Raw genomic sequence first — 18,646 nt, forward strand, 5'->3', positions numbered from 1 at the left:
CAAAGGTTCTTTGTCCGACATCGAGACTTTCTCACAGTTTCCTAAGTGAAGAAAACAAAATGTTTTCAGGAGGGAGGGGAGAAATTCGATGTGGAAACCTAACAGCTAAGTCAATGAGGGTAATTAAACAGATTTCCCCTGCACTGAGGATCTAACACTCTGCTGCCTCTCCTTAAAGGTGACAGCAGGGGTGATTTGTTATTTTAAAAGTGATCCTCTCCTGCCCTCCCGTGTTCTTATCTGACTGTAAGTCAGTCACTTCTTAACCGGTGTCAAGTAAGTTTCCAGCATGGAAAGGAGTTCAACAAAGGACGGAAGAGTAGGTGTATACAACGGAACAATTAGTCTGCAGTCTTTGTAACAACATGAAGAACGTCCTTAATTTAAATGCAAGGAAGGGCCAATTGCAACCACTGCATTGAGTAAAACATTTTTTTAAACCCTTTATTTAAAGATCTACAAAGCCTGCCAAATAAATCCCCACTTTCTGAAGGGGCTATTGGCCTAACCCACATTTCACACCATCCCTCTCTGTCCCACATGCCCAGAAACACCACCCTCAGGCCACAAAAAGCTGATGGCATTTCAATCCTCAGTGCTCACCAAATCAAAAGGGATCCAACACATCCGTAATATCTGCAAAATGAAAGAGAAAACGAGGAGGGGAAAACACACACACACTCAGACACACACAGACATATCACCACCACCACCTACATTCAAGGTTTTTGAAGAGCAGCCATATTTCTGTTACCATAGCAACCCCTCCTGTCTCCCTCTCTTTTTTGTTCCCGTGTTTCTTTTTTTTCCCTTGTTTCCCCTCCCATCCGTCCCTCCTCTCCTCTTTCCTAGCGGATAGTAAATATAACTGTGAGCCCCTCAGGCTTGCTCTGTGCTCTCCATCTCTGCTGTAACACAGAAGAAGAAGGACCTCTTCTCTCCTCAGAGCCCTTCAGACCAGGGCAAGTTGGGAAAAAGCTGGTTTGAGGTCACCATCAGGGGCTTCCCAACACAAATGAGTTCGTTTAGATGGGGAGAGACTTAGCTGCTTCTTCACCACCACAGAGAGGGAGGGAAAGTGAGAGAGAGAGAGGAGCGAGAGAGAGAGAGAGAGAGAGAGCAAGAGAGAGAGAGAGAGAGAGAGAGCTATCTGAGATGCAGAATACACTTGGCTTTCAACACTGTCCATATGGGGGGGAGTGTGTGTGCGTGAGTGTGCGTGTGTGGGGGGAGTTGACCCTACTCCATCTTCTCTTACCATAAATGTTCAATTTTGGGAAACAGAGAAAGGGCACACTGAGTGAAACACAAAGGAATGCCTAATCTTTCTGACCAGCGCAAACCATCTTAAAAATGAATGGCTGACAGTGGCAGAATCAATGTACAACAGCAAATGCTGCAGACTGATGCCTGCTAGGTAGCTGGCCTAATAAAACTGATTGTGTAGCTAACAAAAGGAGCCGAGCAAGGAGAAGAGAACATAGAGTATTCCCTGTATTGGGCTGCGGCAGCCGTGTCCTGGTGGTGACTGCAGACTGCTTGAGCAGGGGAGCAGGAGGATCACTCTCCAGCTAAATGTCTGATTTATTTCTCGTGACCCCGTCACAAGATCTCCCTCCGCTCTGTTCTCTTGACTGTCGCGTCCCTCTTTCACCAGACAACACACTACCAGTCTCTGTCTCCCTTTCCTCCGCCGATTCACCAACCCAAGCCACAACTCCATGCCCTCACAAACTCTTCCCCACTCTCCACCACCTCGTCACAACCCCCCTCGTCACAACCCCCCACCCCCACTTCCCTTCGGCTAGAAATATGCCTCCCCATTCTCATCTGCCTCCCTGTCAAGAATTTTGGATATTCATAACTAGAATCCATCCATTCTTTTTTGGTGATGACCTAGAAAAAGGAGGTCACCTTTTAATAGCTCACACACTACTTGGGCTTGATAACGCTTTCCTTTCCAGCTAGGAATGAACACGAGAGAAAGAGACCAAGAGCTTAGATTACACCCAAATGCAACAGTGCAGGGTACACTACGCTGCCCACACACTAACACCGGTCCGATGTGGAGCCAATGTTTTCCTAGGAATAGAGATAGAAGTCACTGGGATCAAGAGTATTGCAACTACAATGCGTGTAAAAATAAAAATCGCACTGAATAGCCAAATCAAGGACAACTACCACTGAAATGAAAACAATACAGAAATAGTAACAGTTACCTATCATGAAAAAGACACCAAATGCTTCACCTGTACCCTCCATTACCGGACTAGCTTTCATAAGACTTTACATAACGGCAGCTGATGTCAGCTCATGATACAAGACCTGATGGACTTGACACCAGTCTTAGTGCAGCAGTTTTGGTTGAACTCAGGTTGCCATACTGTCTGCATTTGAGTTATGTCTATGCATGGTCCTGATTGGTGTATGTCTGTAATTTTTCTCTCTTGATTCCCATGCAGGCATGGGTGGCCAGAGTTTAGCACTAGCTCTACTAAACTGGCTTCCCTCTGCAATGCCTGTAACAGCATTCAGTCAACGAGGGAAATCCTGTGGGTTATTTGCATCATGGCAACACTGCATGCAAATAACTATATGAATACATTGGCATAAACTGTCAGCTTATCTGGGTTTATGACCTAACACGTCGAGCACTGAATGGCAATCCAATCTGAGCTTAGAGAGCAAATTTGTATAGATACAGCACAAAACCTCAAAACCTGCATTGGCAAGGTGGTGGCCTCTTATCAGCACCCTAGAAAAATATATGAATCAAGCAGTCACAAGGCTAACCAAAAATGTAGCGTGGGCCTTAATCGTTCACAAAATTCAACTTGGACGCCAGCCTCTTTCAGGCATACAAAGGGACGGGTTTGAGCCAAGGCAGCCTGGAGCTACACAACACACACACCAGCTGCCTATCCAACTGTGGACACACAGGGATCCTGTGGTCAACCTTGAGGCATGGATGTTACCTCCACTGTGATGGCCCATTTCCTCCCTTGCTTTCTCCCGTACGAAGCTGGGATGCACACAGTATGAGGAACAATAAGACAAGGCTTCATAAAAATGCACACATATACACACACACACACACAGAAGACCATTTCTCGCTCTTACTCTCAGCTCTATTTCAGTGTTCCAGCGTGTGTTGCTCACTGTCAGTATCTGGGCAAAATGGTCTTGCTTTGAGCTGGATGCCTCTCTGCATCTGCTGAGTGCTCAGTGTGCGTGGGTGTGAGAGCTGTAAATTGCATTATAGAGCTGTGTATTGCAATATACACGCCATAGCATGCACATACGCATGCACTCGCGAACCTTAATTTGACCACCTTAGGATGGCTTTGTCTGTTTGCCAGTGAGTATGCGCTGAGTGCTGCTCTGTTTGAGTGGGTGTGGGTGAGCAGCAAATCAAATACTGGCCTTACAAAAGGGCTGGAGCTAGCAGCAGTATCTTAGTCTGCAGTACACTTCACTGTGCTGGGCTGCTACTGACTGAAACAACCGATAAATCCAAGATGACAGCAGTGTCTCTTTATTTATGATTACACTTGTATAATTTCAATGTGATTTATCATTAAGATTCTAAAGAGTTTATGGCATCACATCATTCTGTGTCCAAGCCTGAAAATGCCTTTATGCCGTTGGTATATTCATTGGCTGGACTGCAAAAGCAGGGCCAGCCCTAAAAACATCAATGTCCGCAACTAATTCACTGAGTGATGAAGTTACATCAGGACTGAGTGATTAAGTTTCACCATTGGTCAGTCGAATGTTGGAGTTTCCCCATTGGCCGTTGTCATCGATATAACCCCCGATACGCGCCTCACAAAATATTTCCTGAATTACTTGACACATGCTTTGAAGCTTCAAAACAGTCGATTTTTAAGCACAGTCTTGCTGCTACTGCGGTAATTAATTGTGCTTAGGAATATTGGTGATTAACTACTGTAACGTCCAGTTCTTATTGAAGCAGGGTTACATTCATGGTCGTAGCAAGCTATGAGGACACCAAGGTCCAGATCTCAGTAATTATTTAACATAAAATATTAATAAGTGCTATTTAACTGTATAAATAATCCCAAAACCGCTGTCCAGAACAGCCGCTGTTCACAGAACCAAGGTCAAAACAGGCACTTTTTAAATGCAGTCACGGTCCACCTATACACAATATTTTGACCTAGTCTTATTTGGCATAAATCTATCCGCATTGTCTTTTCACACTCTTGCTCTAACACATTACATCATTCTTCTGCCCATTGTGCCTGGATTATGTCCAGACTAGAAATCCAAAAACAGTGAAAGTCTGACAACCCCAATAACTGTTTTTGGACTGTAATGTGAACACTATCAAATGGTTTTTGTGCATCCGGACCAGCCACCTAGCGCATTCTGCTGTCAAACAAACTAATAAAAGATGCACTGAAGTGACACTTGTGTGACCACAGCCTTTGACTGTCACCCCTAACTCACTTTTGAGAATGCAAAAAAAAAAAAAAAAAAAAAGGACAGGCTAGAGGTTGAGAGAGTACAAATCGGAGAGGTGTGGGATTTGCTACGCATGCAAAGAAAGCTGGTGGGAGGAAACAGGAATGAACATGCCACCCTGTCGGCCCAGAGAGCGCTGAAGATAACGGTGGTGAACAGAGTACCAGTCTACATCCCTGTCCTGTCTGGGGACCAAGGTGGCAGCAATATGTGGGACAGTCACCAGCTAGCCTCATTCACCCCCATATCTCCAGAGAGCTACCCGTGACCCCGTTTGGGACCGTGTGCATGTGTGTGTTCATCTGTGCACTAGTGTGTAATATGAGCAACTGTGTGTAAAAGACACCAAGTAATAGAGAAACAAAGAGTGTGTACAAGGCTAGCTGAGGCCAGGGTGAATGTACGACTGTGTGTGCGTTCACTGCAACTTAGCAGAGATGTACACTGTAAGAGGTGTTAGCTCTGCTGGGAGAGGGAGGATGAGCACGACAGAGGCTCTGGCTACAGTCTCTAAGGGGGAACATGCTGCGTGTGTGCTGAGTTCACCGTCATTCCAAGAATAATGAAACTAAGGCCAAACATCTGACCTAAACTGAACTACAATGAAATCATTCCGAAGAGAAATGTGTTAAAGAAGGGGTGTCAAACTGGTGTCATGGAGGGCCGAGAGGCTGCAGGTTTTCATTCCAACCGAAAACTCCACCAGGTGATTTCACTGATCACCCCACCTCCAAGCAGAAAGAAGGAACTAATCATGAATATAATGTAATATAAAGTAATCAATAATGTAAGTGCAGTTTAGTGCAATGAAATGTTGCAACATAACCACCAGATACAGAATATGTATATGACACTATCATACAATAAGGCAAAACATGTTTTTCTAACTTTGAAGCTACTTAATGGAAAATGTAGGGAAAGTCAAGAGTTCAACATAACCTTAGGATTAAACATAACCTTAGAAACCTACTGCAACCTACAAGAAAAACAGTTTCAGGTAAGGGTGGACAAAATGGTAAAAATATATCACAATTTTTTTTCAGGCAGGATCACGATTCTTTTCCCATGTTGATATTTTGCTAGATACAACCAAACTAATTTCCCTGATAAGAAAATATAGCCGCCCAAGGAAACAACACCTAAGAGAAAGTATCCAGTGACTGGGTGATTGATTTCAGTGTTGTGAATTCTAGGTGCTCAGCTGACACAGTCCTACAAAACACATCTGTACATCACACTGCAATGTGTTTTTAAGTACCACGCCATCTCAATAAACTCAAGCACCATACAAATTTAGCGGCAGTTTTGACCAGGCTTTACAGATGAAGCGTAATGCAAGAAATTTTAAGACTAAATTTTTTTGACACATCTTAGATCTTTAATAGCTGATCTCACCAAATGAAATGAACATAAATCTAAGTTATACTGCTGAAAAACAATTCCTGGGGTCATTTAAAGTACAATAAGGCATAAAATGAATTTCAGTTTCTCTGAAGTCACATGGCAGACAAATTCTGACCTTTTCTTGTGTGCCTCTGATCTTTCCTTTATCTATAACTAATGGTTATGTACCTGACCTTATAGCTTGTTAGACTGAACATGCCTTTGTGACATAAGTTTTGACATACAGTTCTTAATAAAACAAAGGGCTCTTAGTTTGGACAGTATGACTGTGTTTCCAATTCCTGCCTGTAACACCATGCTCTCCAACCATGGGCAACAGACCTCTTTCCCAACACTGCTTTTTGATAGAAAAAGTAATAGAAATGTTTCACCAAATGATGTGCATCAGTAATACTTTTTTTTATACATAGCAGGGCTCATTATCCTTGTGAAAATATAAACTTAGCAGTGGTTATATATAAGATGTGTTACGGTGCACCAGGATACTGCTACCTTGTTTTTTTTTTTCCATTTTTCTTTCTTTCTTTCTTGTTGATTTTAATTACCGTATGAAAACTACATTGTATGATTGTGCAAGTGAGTTGATGTGCTGTGTTGCTGTGTCAAGTGGGGTGCAATGTCTGTCTCACAATGATCACCACAGTTATTAGTGTCTAGTCTAACAATAATAAATAGGATTTTGGTAGTGATTATGAGCATCGACACAACACTCTGACATTCAATAGCATTAAAAATATTCACACACACGTGCACACAGACACACATACACACACACCAAACCACTGAGGAGTAGAGCTTAGAGGTCCCCATTGCCATATATGATCAAAATAAGAAGGCTTGGCAAGAGAAGAGAGGTCAGTAATAAATATCTCCGCCTAACCCCTGATACTCCTCCTGGTTCAATCAGAGACTGCTTCACTGAAAGCTGTCTGGACCAGGTAACAAGCGGCACTCGGGGTTACTGGGGGACGGGGGATCAACAGCAACAATTCAATTAGATGTGTTTTGGCAAATGACTATAGACAAAAAATATTCCTGGAGAATGATGTGCTACCAAGCCACTAATAACAACATTTGTGCTGCTGAGCCAACTTTTGCCCCAATCAGACCCTGGTTTCAAATGCTGTCTGGAGCACACTCTGTGCTGGACAAATGCTCAGCTGACAGAATATGCCGTGCTGACGTCATTCTAGTGATGCTTTACTGATCACTGGACATGCTGTTGTTTATATTTCATATGAAACCCACATTTTCATGAGAAGCGCGTGCCAACTGGTACATCGACAGCTTGACCGGGAGCTTAACGTTTACTTCAGTCAGCACTTTGGGAAAACCTAGAGTGTTTGCCCTTCCCTCTCACTTGACCATCCGCTCACTCCAGCAGTTCATTTACCCGATGCAGCAAAGGCCACAGCTCCTGGCCCACTGTGTTTTGACCAAGTAGAGGCAAACCGCTGGCCTGTGGAGCAGGAAGCTGCCTGTATGGCCTGATATGGCCCTGAGAGACAGGCAGCCAGATCATGGGCACCGCTGTAGCCCTGGCAGGGTTGTTGTTTTCTGGCCAAGCTGTAAAGCTGAAACTGGTTCGAATTTGTATCTAAAAGCTGATGCTACCACTCATCTTAACCTCGTGGCACACCTCATGCCAACACCTAACATCAACTAGAACCAGACTAAATAACTGTTGTTTTTTTTTTAAGACATGGGGAATTTCAACAATGTGCCCTAGCCATATGGCCAAAAAGTACAGGAAGAAGAGGGAGAGAGAGCAATGAAGGACAGGAGACTGGTTGTGATAAATACCATTTTGACTGGGCTATGGAACAAGCAGTAGTCATCAACCATCGGTAATAAATCCCACCATTTTCAATGTGTCACAACATCAGATGATAACTAGATCATGATTGATTAAAAAGAAACCAACTAGACTAGGAGTGGAATATTTTGCCATTCAAGATGCACAAGTCCGCAGAAGTGCATTATGCACAAGAAAAAGTGTCAGCTCTGTCAGAATGAGCTGTAGTGAGCATAGCTAGAACCTACAAACCATCTCCTATATGTGCAGTTAGGTTCAACTGTTCAGCTGATGACAGAACAACTCCCACAACCTTCTACTGAGACTTGGAAAGACAGCCAGTACTCTAAATGTAGCCGAATGTCACTTCCCCTCTGCTTTACAACACACTTTGAGGAGTGTGGTGGTTTCACTCTCGGGGCTTGTGTTCCTCGTTGAGTGATGTGCGGAGAGGTGGAGAGGCAGATGGCTCACTGAGGGCCGCAGGTCTGAGAACAACACCGGGGGATAATAGGTGTCGGTGACATCTCAAAGTCTGAGCAGCGGCTGTGTTTAACCAAGCCTATTAAGACCTGGACTAATCCTGCCTTACACGTCCTTATCCAGGCTTCCACTGACAGCCTTAACTCACTGAGGATGGGCCATTTACAGCATGACTGATCGCAGTTCTCTCTTGGTCCCTGTGTGTCACACTCACATACATGCACACGCACACTCTCACTTCAGTCATTTTTCCTCAAGTCAAGTACTTGGAAAACACCTAAATATGAGTTGCTAAGCTGTCAAGTTATGAAGCAGTGACAGCTTGATCACCAGAATCCATAAAGAACCTGAAATCATTTAGTTAAGTCAACACGTTATTGTCTCATGAGAGAAATGTCATGGCAGCAAATGAGCAACGAGACACAACATCAAACTATTTGGTGAACACCACACAAAAACGTACGCCCCTTTTCAGCTGCTCACCTCGGGAGCTCGGCAGAACAAAATTAAATGGTGATTAAAATGGATAATAACGTAGAATATAATGTGTTCTACAGTATAGCTCTGGTGTGTCCTACTTCTCCAAGCTGAGGTATTCAGCAGGGAAATGAAAGGAGAGAATGCCACACATGTCAAATAACCTGGGCTGCTTTTGAGGATGCAACCTAGATAATTTTAATTGTCCTAAAAAGGGATAACTGCCTTTCCAAAGCACATTCACACTTATCTGCGGTTTTAAAAATGGATGGTGGGTCACATGTGGACCTAATTAAAAGTCAGCCAGCCACAAGCTGCATGCATGCAAAGTACAATTTATCATAAAGCGGAGTGCATACATTTGCGTTAAAGCAAGGTATACCTTCCCTTATTCTGTCTAGTGAACTATGAATCAATGCAGTACAGGCCAACTTATTCAACAACAGCACCCACCTGCCCACACACGAGCTACATAAATAGCTAACCTACTCAGCTAGACTCCAAGTTGAGGGGGAAAATCTCTCAGTATCCTTGGCCTCTGGAAGGTAAATTTTTGACACTGGGTGCAGACTAATAAATCAATGCAACAGATAAATGGATGGGCGTCAAGGTCTATCTGGTGCACAGAGGCACTTAAGCAAAGAGTGAGGAGAGCTTTATGCAGTTGTACAAATGTTATGCAACCCAGTGAAGGCAAACAGCAAGCAACAGTGTAAGCACCAAAGCTATGGCCTCAATTTGCGAGTGTGACCATGTTCTCCCTCACAGAGAGGCTTGATCCACCACCATGTTAGAAAGCGTCTGGCTCAAACCACCGGGATAGTTTGATAGTTTTGGGCAGCTGCTTAGCTTGATGGCTATCCAGCAATACCACACAAGCCAGCTGTGTTTAGCTGGCTAGCATGTGGTAGCTGGTAAACGATGACAGCCTGGTAACTTGAATTGTCAAGTGAGGTGCTGTCTACACACCAACATGCAAAATACATACACATGGTAAAATAGCACTGCTGCGTGGACAAATTCTGGTTTATGTGCATGTGAACGGGCTAACTTAGATTTAACTGAGCGAGCCAGGCACAGGACTAGCCAGGCACTCCGAAATTCAACAGAAACTGGGCTTTCCAGCTAGCTTACCTTAACTAGCAGCATATTTGCTAGCATGGTCAAGAAGGCCTAAGAAAGGTTAGTTTTTAATGTAACGACGTCAAGACAGCATACATGTAGGCATGAGGGGGAATTAGCAAGCCACATACCGAGTAGAAGTAATTTCAGCTCTCTCCTCGAGTCACGTTTGTCTCGGCGGAGTTGCTTGTCAATTTCTGCATTGATTCGTTTCGACTCCTTCGCCTCTTCGCTCAGGCAGCAAGCCATCATGGACTCCAGAGTCATCCCCTCTGGTTTTGGCAGCCCGGTTCAGACGGGACTCGACAACACTTGTCCACGGCTGTTTATCCCAAATCCCGATCCTCGCTTCGATCTCAGGCGAGGAGGTGGTTTGTGGGGCTGGATGGGATTGGGGGAGGGGAGCCTAGGGCCTCGCTGTCAAGTTGTCCCCCAGCCGAGAGCAACTGCGACTTCACCCGGGTTTTCTCGGCAAATCACGGGAGATTCGGACAGGGGAGGGAGTGAAGAGCTGGTGGGCCTCTCCCAAGATGCTCTGTCCGCCCGTTTCTTAATATAGCTAATGCTAATTTTTTTTTTTTTTTTTTTTGCAAGGGCCACAGACCAGCTGCTTAATAGCTGGTTTGTAATCCCCCTCGATCTGTCACTTCAGTCCAATTCTACCTTCAAAATCCGTCAAAAGTGGCTCAAACTGCAGTGTCGCGACATCCAAAGCGTGCAAACCCGTAACAGCAGATTTCTGTTGCAGCCTCCCCAACGTTAGCTAGTTTAGCCCCCAAAAACAGCACTGCTCCGTGCAAGTAAGCTAACTTAGTAGAGGAGTGAGCATGAATGCGTCGCTTATTGCACTATCCACGCCGCAAAAATGCGTCCCTTTTTCCTGCTGATTTGTCTAACTGCATTAACGTTTGTTCACGTTAAGTTACACGTATAAGGGGCTAGGAGAGCTAGACGATGCCTTGCTAGCCTGCTAGCTCCCGAAACAACGCCTTGGCTAATGTGACAACCCGCAGTGATTGAAGCAGCGGGCTGATGAAGGGATTTGTCCGCCTAGCTAGCGATAGCTGGACAGCACTCCATCACATCCTGAGTCAACTGGGTAGGAAAAGATACGAGGTGACTAAAGCCTGGGAGAAATGCGTGCCGTTGGGTTTAGCCAGCGTATATTCACTGCATAACCAGTGGCTGTGGTGGGGCTCGTCGCTGGAACAAGGTGGGCACACACTAGTTTGATGCCAAGGAGGAGGGGGAGGTACTGGGCAGCACGTTGATTGACAGGAAGTTGCATGAAACCGGTTCGGGACAAACCAATTGAATGAACGAGGCGGGACATCGGGGAGGGCTCTGGCTCTGAGAGCTCAAGTTAGGTCGATGAGATTGATAACCCCCAATTTATGAATTGAGCTGGGACTGTTTTCTGCGAGATCGCATCCTCCTGCAACACACGGAGCGCTTGGGTGGAAAATCACTGCCTGTAAACCGAGCACCGCCTGGGTGTACACTGCACAATATGTCATTTACAGCACACTGACAGGGTTTTCTAGTGCAGACAACCTGGCTGGTGGTCACATCACCAGTTCTTGGAATATAATTCAAGACCATCAGTGATCTGCAGTACAGAACAAGCGGCCGACCATCAGACCAATTATAGAGAGAGCTGTGGCCAGGGGATGAACTGTAACGCCAGTGACACCTGATGGCCATCGTGTAGTATTGCATGTCACATTCATTCAGGAATTTCAAGAAGCAAATTATAAGTCATGATGCAGACTTTACGCAGGGCTTGACTGGCATTCAAAAATTTCTGGGCCCGGTGGAAAGATGTTCTTTTCAATGGACACCTAACTCATCACTCCATTGCCTAAATTCAGCTTTCTATCACGTTTTAATCTGCATTATTGTTGCTTTTGTGTTGGTATGTGTGTATTTATGGAAGGCAAGTTCTGGTGCCTGCTATGACATGAGCTTTGAACTAAAAAAAAAAAAAAAAAACGGACTCTTCTACTGTTCAATGACAACATCTAGACTGATATTTTCACCTCTGTTTCTATTATCTGTCTGCTATCTTTAACAAAAGCGGGCTATATCAACCCACCATTTACCTCCATACCTCTTGTACTGTGGATATAATGAATAATACAAGGTTTGGTGAGAGACACAAGGCTGAACTCTCACACAATCAATCTGTGTGTGTGTGTGTGTGTGTGTTTAACAACAAAATTGAATCAACTATTAATAAAGGTTGCAATGATATCATCATCCTCTATGACGTGCGTGCTCAAATCTGTTTGAACTGTACCAGAAAATATTTCACAGGCCCCGAGTACAATCTTTCCCATACTTTTGCAGAAACATTCCTGTCTTATTTTTAGACATTTCAAATTGGCTTTTGTTGTTGTTGACACCTTTGACAACAGATTAATATTTGCAATGTGTTTCCAGACCATCCTTTCCCAAACCTCATCTTTTTTTCATTTCCCCATTATTATAAACATATGACCTGCCAAAATAACATTCCATGTTTTTACATACCTTTTCCACATGCATAGCAACTGTAATTACATTTAAGGTCTTAGATTAGGAAACAGATTATAAGTTGAAGAACTAGGCAGAAAATTATGAATAAAAGTGAGAAAACCACATACTTATCTATCAAGTCAAATTTACAATGTTTATGCAAAACACAATGACGCGCAACATAAAAATGTACAAATGTCATGAAACAACAGTGCAGAGTAATAATAAATAGAAAGATATAATACAACAATCTTACAAAAAACTTTACAAGAATTTCTGTAACTTCAGTCCTGGTCTGAGAGAAAATTCCTCAGTCCTGCTGCTCAAAGTAGTCACAGTAGAGTCGCCTGACTTCCTCTGCCTGGGTCTGGTCCGTGCTGGGTGAGAGGAACTGCTTATGGCTGGGCTGAGGGCTCTCAGCCTCGGCCACCTCCTCCTGCCACTCTGCCTTGAAAACATCCCCGTGGGACTCGCACACATTATGCAGAATGCAACAAGCCAGAATCATGGTGGGCACTACATCCAGTCCGCAGTCGTTCCTCTTGCTCAGACACTGCCACCGTGCCCGCAGCCTCAGGAGCGCCTCCTCGGCTACATGCAGTGCCCTTCTGAGCCGCCGGTTGAAGACCCGCAGTGGCTCTGTCACTGTTTTCCCCCGCTTTTCCTCAGGAAAGGCCTTCATCAACCAGCTCTGCAGCGGGTAACAGGCCTCCCCCAGCAGCACATACCTGGACAGGACAGATGGCTCTCAGTCAGCTGAATGGATACTGGGGCTGAAAATATTGGTAGTACAGTGTAATGCAAAATTCTTAGACATACAAGATATACTTTTTAAACTTGTACATAATATCAGTGAAAATCCTCTTATGCATCGTCTTTTTTTGCATCTTCACAGTGAAATGTGTGATTCCCTGATTATTCATGATTAATCAACATTCAGTTGCCCAAGCCTAGTGTACACCAGTTCATCATATTTAAGATACAGTTCATTTTTCACATTAAAATATCCATAAACAGGGTATATTATATATTAGCAGTGTGTTTGTGACTAAGTGTATATCTATGTAAGCTGCCCTATTTGCATGAAATTGCCTTTTCAATGATGTTTGAAACATTTTGCAGTGTATTTGCCGTGTGTGTTACATGGTTGTGGCCTGCGATGCATTGTGGAAAACAAAATGTGAGTAGTGGCCACAGTACAGAGAGGTCATAGCAACAACAATACTCAGTGAAAACTGTAGGAATCGTACAAAAGTAAAGCTAAACGTGCACATATATCACACATATAGTAACTTCAATTTTCTTGCAGTTGCAGATGTATTTGGCACTACATTTGATCCTGATTCAATCATGCTGTTGGCTTCAGCAATACCTCAGTGGTTGTCCCATGAAGATAGGGGGTGGGTCAGGTGACAGCCCACCCTCTGAGGCTGTGGCCCACAGTGTTGAGTTCTGTAGGATGTCGGCTGGGTCTGTCCCACCTGGGAAACTAGCACAGACATCCCAGAATTGCCCGCGGCCATTAACAACCACCTGAAACATCAGAGCGACAGAAAACGTCAAACAATGAAGTTACCTGACTAAACAGATCAATGTTTCAAGGTGTGTGATGGGATTTCCCCTGTGAGGGATGACGATGACAGTGAGCATGTATGTAAAGTTTTGAACCACTGTGGAAGGGTGCCCTCTCTACCTGGGAGAGCACTGAGAGCCAGCCATCACAGTTGGCGTAGTCAGAGGCGTTAGCAGATGGGGTGATGATGGCTGTGTGGAGCGTCGTCACAGCTGCAACACAGTGAGGGAAACCCCACTGGGACAGGAAGAGTTCGGCTGAGTCCTCCAGTTCCTGGTCGTCGGGTGATCGCAGATAGACCGGCCTAAGTAGAGCCACAATGGCGTGACACATGTCTCGAACACACCGACATACAGTGGACTTGCCCACGCCAAAAAGGCTGCTGATGGTCCGGTACTCTATGTTTGACGCCAGACGCCACAGAGCCACAGCGACACGCTTCTCCACCGGCAGGGCCAGGCGGAAGCTGGTGTCTTGGCGAGCAAGACGGGGCCTCAGTTTGTCACAGAGGTAGAAAAACGTCTCCCGGCTCATTCGGAATTTGTCCAGCCAATCAGACGGCTGGAATTCTGTCATCACCACACGCTCCCACCAATCAGTGCTCGGGGTGTTGGTCCAGGGCCGGGTTCGGATGCGAATGTTGGAACGAATACCTCCAGCTATCATCATCTGGGGACAGGGAGAGACAAAGCTGGATTTAGCTACACACTTGTGGCTGATTTGTCAGGGAGCAAATGGTACAGTGCATGTTGTACTATCTTGCTGATGTTGTTGTCAGTCCTCTCTAATACTTTTCTGATCAAAAATATTGTTTTACTATGGCAAGAACCTTTCTTTCTTAAATCTTTATTTCAAGTCTTGAACAAAAAATATAACATTACTTACAATACACGAAGCACTAAGGCAATAAAAAATAAAGAAGTGCATAAGAGAGAATTAAACAACAATTAAACAAACCTAAAACAAGATAAATAATAATAAAAAAAAAAAATGTATGACAATAAAATCACTTGAGGACTTTCAAAATACTGCATACATTCATTTTGCTCACTTTTTTGTTTTGTTTGTAAATTGTATCTGTGAGTGTGGAATTTGGCAAGAGTAAAATTAAATTCACTGGGGGGAAAAAATGCATGGCAAAAACCGTGTGTTCAGACATGTTATTCTGGTGTCCCCGCCCATTTTCACTGTTATTTTTGAATTTCCGGTTGTTTGACTTCAAAGATAACACAGATAATCCCAAACTAAACAAACACAAACATTTGGGCAAAATTGAGTGACTAACTCGCTGTCCTTTTGATAAAAACATATTTGTAAAATGAGAAAATGGTTTGAGTTTTTCATTCAAAACGGTCCTGGAGGGCAGATCCCTCATTAGACATTACGCCGGAAGTGGAAACTGTAAACAGGTAGTTATGGTACGTGTTACCTGGAGCTATACAACACTGGATACTGCAGTGTAGCTGCAGGGATACTGTAGTAGTGTGGCATGTGACTGTAGGCTAATACACAGCATCAGTTACAGTGTTGCGTTAACTGTATCGTATTTGTAACATTATTTGTGGTACAGTGTAACAGTCTCATTCACTGCGCATGGATCCAAGAGAAACACAGGGAAAGAGACAGACAGAGGGTCTATGTATACGTGTGTGTATGTGTGTGTGTGTGTGTGTGTGTGTTTCCTTCCTTCTCCCAGTAAAACTAACCATGAGCATCCTCCTCTGTCTCTGGAAGAAGTACTGCCGGTGACGGATACGCCTTTGAATCTCATTGCGTCTCTGAATGTTGGCGTTGTTTATGTCTCTTCTGCGCTTCATTAGCAAGTAGGTCATCAGGAACATTAGAGACCGCAGCGTGTCCTCTTCCTCCATTTTGGAAAGAAAAAAAAAAAAAAAAATCAACCGAGCTGCAGCGCAGATGGCATTAATTTATGGTCAGTATAAATTGCTCACAGCAGAGACAGCTTTATTGTCGTTTTAACCATCATGGAGTTCCGGTTTACTTGTTTGTGAGTGACTATTCAGTAACTACAAAGGATAGTGCTGCCACCTAGTGGTTGGAAATAAGCTGTGACTTTTCTTTGGCTGGATTTATACGTTTATTTTCTGATGATTCAAATTAAAATGCTCCCTGTTAAACTAATTAGCCGTTACTGTGTGAAAACACAAACAAACAAGAGGCAGAGAATATTAAACGCTTTAGTCATAATCAGTTTTAATAGAGTTTAACGGCTTGAAGAAGAGGGGTTTTGCTCAGGAAATAGAAACATCTTTCATATATTGCATTATTTTGTGCCTTTGTTTTAATTCTGATGCCTGAATTTGAATGTAGGCCTGTTATTGCAGGATACGCAAGACATACAGAGGGGCCTGCATCATAGACTACTGAGGTTTTTGTCGCCCTAATTGGCTGTCATCACAATCACTTGTTTATCACCAGAAAATTAAAAAGGAGATGATTACAAACAAAATTTATAGAATTAACAACTTTGCAAATACATCGAACCAAAAAAGTAGAGTGGGGTGAAATTAATTTTTCTAAATAAGACTGTTTTTAAAGTCAGTTCTAAATTCTGCTGAAAACAAATGCTGTCAGAATAAGTCTGGAGAGATGTGGTCACTCAGTGTTGTGTGTTTTAAATTTGGCATTTGACACTATCTGCAGGTGAGAGCATGATTAAGGCAAAAGTAGCTGAGCTGCAGGAAAAATATATTGCATAAGGGATCACAGTATAGGCTACAACACCCACTTCCCCCAAGCCACAGAATTTTTTTGAAGAAAATGCCTCAGTATCCTCAAAAGCTACTAGCAGTAGTAAATATTCAGTGATTTACAGAGGACCAATCTGTAAATGTGATGCACAGTCTGTTTCAAAACTGCAGAATTCAGTGCTGCTCCCCTTTTAAACACGTTAACACCGTTGTAGTCTTTACAAACGTTGGGAATAAACTGGTATATCTAAATTTTACTATGTGCGTGTCGGTTTCTGCATTGTAAAGAACAGGTTTTCTGTGAGCCTTCGTAATATTTCTGAATGACTGCTCTGATTGGCTGTTTCACTGGATGGTTACAGGAAAAACTAGAAAATGAGGTGTGGTGAGTGGGAGTTGCCATTAATTACTGAGGGCAATAGTGAATGCTTTCCACATGGAAGGGCAAGAAACAAACAGTTTTGTATGATATAGGACCTTTAAATAAACCACAACACTTTCAGAATATTATTTATAACTTGGACATTAGTATTCTTTGTTGCCTTACTGTGTTTGTACATTGAGTTAATTATTTTTAAAAATACATTTATGACAACTTTCATACTTGGATTCACAGAGCACCTGTTTACTTGAGGCTATATAGACTGCTGTACATCATCATTAAATATGGGAATACAGAGTAGACAGCTAGGTCAAAACTTTGACTCGGGTGATGAAGAGCTCTGCCGCTGCATTCTCAAACTCCTTTGCATCCATATTCCCACCTGGCCCTCCTGTCTGCGCTCCGGCCATGGCCTGAGCCAGTTTGCAGGGAGAGATCTTGGCGCTGGCCTCCAGGTAACGAATAGCCTTCAAGTTAGCCTCCAAACAGGGATTGGCTTTGGCATTGGCATTAACACAACAGTTTGCATCACAGCTCTTGGACGTTTCCAGGGCCTCGCGGAGGGTCCCCAGCACGGCCTGGCACAGCGCCCGCGATGCAGGTTCCTCTGCTGGGCAGCACACCTCGGCATAAAGCTTCTGAGCCTGCCGGATGTAGTCTGAGAACACAGCACATGTGAGCACACCGTGCCGGAAGACATCATAGGGGACAGCCTCATGGTCCTGGCAGTGGAGGCGGCGGAGGAGGGGAGCAGAAGTGGAGGCAGGAACCCCACCCTCACTGCACAAGCACTCAAGTGTCTGTGTGTAAAGGCCCCCCCTTACCCCACCTCCACTGGGGCTGTTGGTGCTGGAGCCCTCAGGCCCTTCAGGAGCCACACTGGGGTGTCTCTGGTGCCAGGTTTGGCTCAGGAGGTCATAGGCCACACACACGTTATTGCTGAAGGCAGATCTAGATTTAAAGTAACACAGAAACAAAGCAACACAGGGATGTCTATAGGCAGAATGGAAAGTCCTTCACCATAGTCTACTTTGTCATATCAGTATCACAAAATGACAGGCTGCACTATGCTATGTTACTGGCAGATGATAAATAATCAAACTCAACCTAACTTACTATACTACATGCTTCCACAGGGACTTGTGAGGATATGGCACAAAATGAGCAATCTATGTAATATTCATCAGGCTGTTAAAGATTATATACTCTCTTAGTATCTTTTCCTATGGGTGCGTTTTGGCAGCTCCTGGTCGTTTAACGGAGTCCGGGAACCGATTATTATTGGGTGTTCACCCGTGAAATTTGCCCAAACCTTTGTGAGTGGTGCGCCAGCCGCAGGTGCCACAGCGCCCGGTTGAGATGCTGCTGCTCCTGCGCGCAGGCGATCAGCGGACCGTTGTTCATCTGCTCTCCATCACTGCACCCAGCTGTGCCGGTCTCAGAGACGGAGGCCAGGTTGCAGAAGTGGTCGGCCAGAAACCCGATGGGGTCGTCTGATCTGGCCTCAACCATCTTGAGGATCGCCCCGCGGAGCAGCTCTCCCACTCCCATCTGCGACAGGAACTCCCTCTCGCCGTCTGATTTGCTCGTTTTGGTGTCGGACATCCCCGGTGCGACTCCGGACCTGCGCTTCTCCCGCTCCGCCATTGTTGTCCCGGAGAGCAACGGCGACGGAAGTGATTGCTACCGATGTC

At 44.4% G+C, this 18,646-nt stretch overlaps 3 protein-coding genes across 4 annotated transcripts in view; all 3 read right to left on the minus strand.

The window, feature by feature from the left end:
* Positions 1–10,036, minus strand: part of LOC115380821 (guanine nucleotide-binding protein G(q) subunit alpha-like) — a 30,423-nt gene extending 20,387 nt beyond the window's left edge. For both annotated transcript variants that reach the window (XM_030082046.1, XM_030082047.1), the window contains exon 1: positions 9,901–10,036. In XM_030082046.1, coding sequence (XP_029937906.1) covers positions 9,901–10,036 — 136 coding nt within the window. The remainder of the gene's footprint in view (positions 1–9,900) is intronic.
* A 2,385-nt stretch (positions 10,037–12,421) lies between these two features.
* On the minus strand, positions 12,422–15,842 carry LOC115380629 (protein ANTAGONIST OF LIKE HETEROCHROMATIN PROTEIN 1). Its single transcript, XM_030081746.1, has 4 exons — positions 15,566–15,842; positions 13,980–14,528; positions 13,659–13,819; positions 12,422–13,014 (listed from the first exon to the last, which is right to left on the minus strand). Exons 1-4 carry the CDS (start codon positions 15,728–15,730, stop codon positions 12,597–12,599), a joined length of 1,293 nt encoding a protein of 430 aa, XP_029937606.1. The 5' UTR covers positions 15,731–15,842; the 3' UTR covers positions 12,422–12,596.
* A 225-nt stretch (positions 15,843–16,067) lies between these two features.
* Positions 16,068–18,628, minus strand: tpgs1 (tubulin polyglutamylase complex subunit 1). Its single transcript, XM_030081812.1, has 2 exons — positions 18,265–18,628; positions 16,068–17,903 (listed from the first exon to the last, which is right to left on the minus strand). Exons 1-2 carry the CDS (start codon positions 18,597–18,599, stop codon positions 17,258–17,260), a joined length of 981 nt encoding a protein of 326 aa, XP_029937672.1. The 5' UTR covers positions 18,600–18,628; the 3' UTR covers positions 16,068–17,257.
* Positions 18,629–18,646: the final 18 nt, after the last annotated feature.

This window comes from Myripristis murdjan, chromosome 22, assembly GCF_902150065.1.
Source record: "Myripristis murdjan chromosome 22, fMyrMur1.1, whole genome shotgun sequence".
Classification (NCBI taxonomy): Eukaryota; Metazoa; Chordata; class Actinopteri; order Holocentriformes; family Holocentridae; genus Myripristis; species Myripristis murdjan.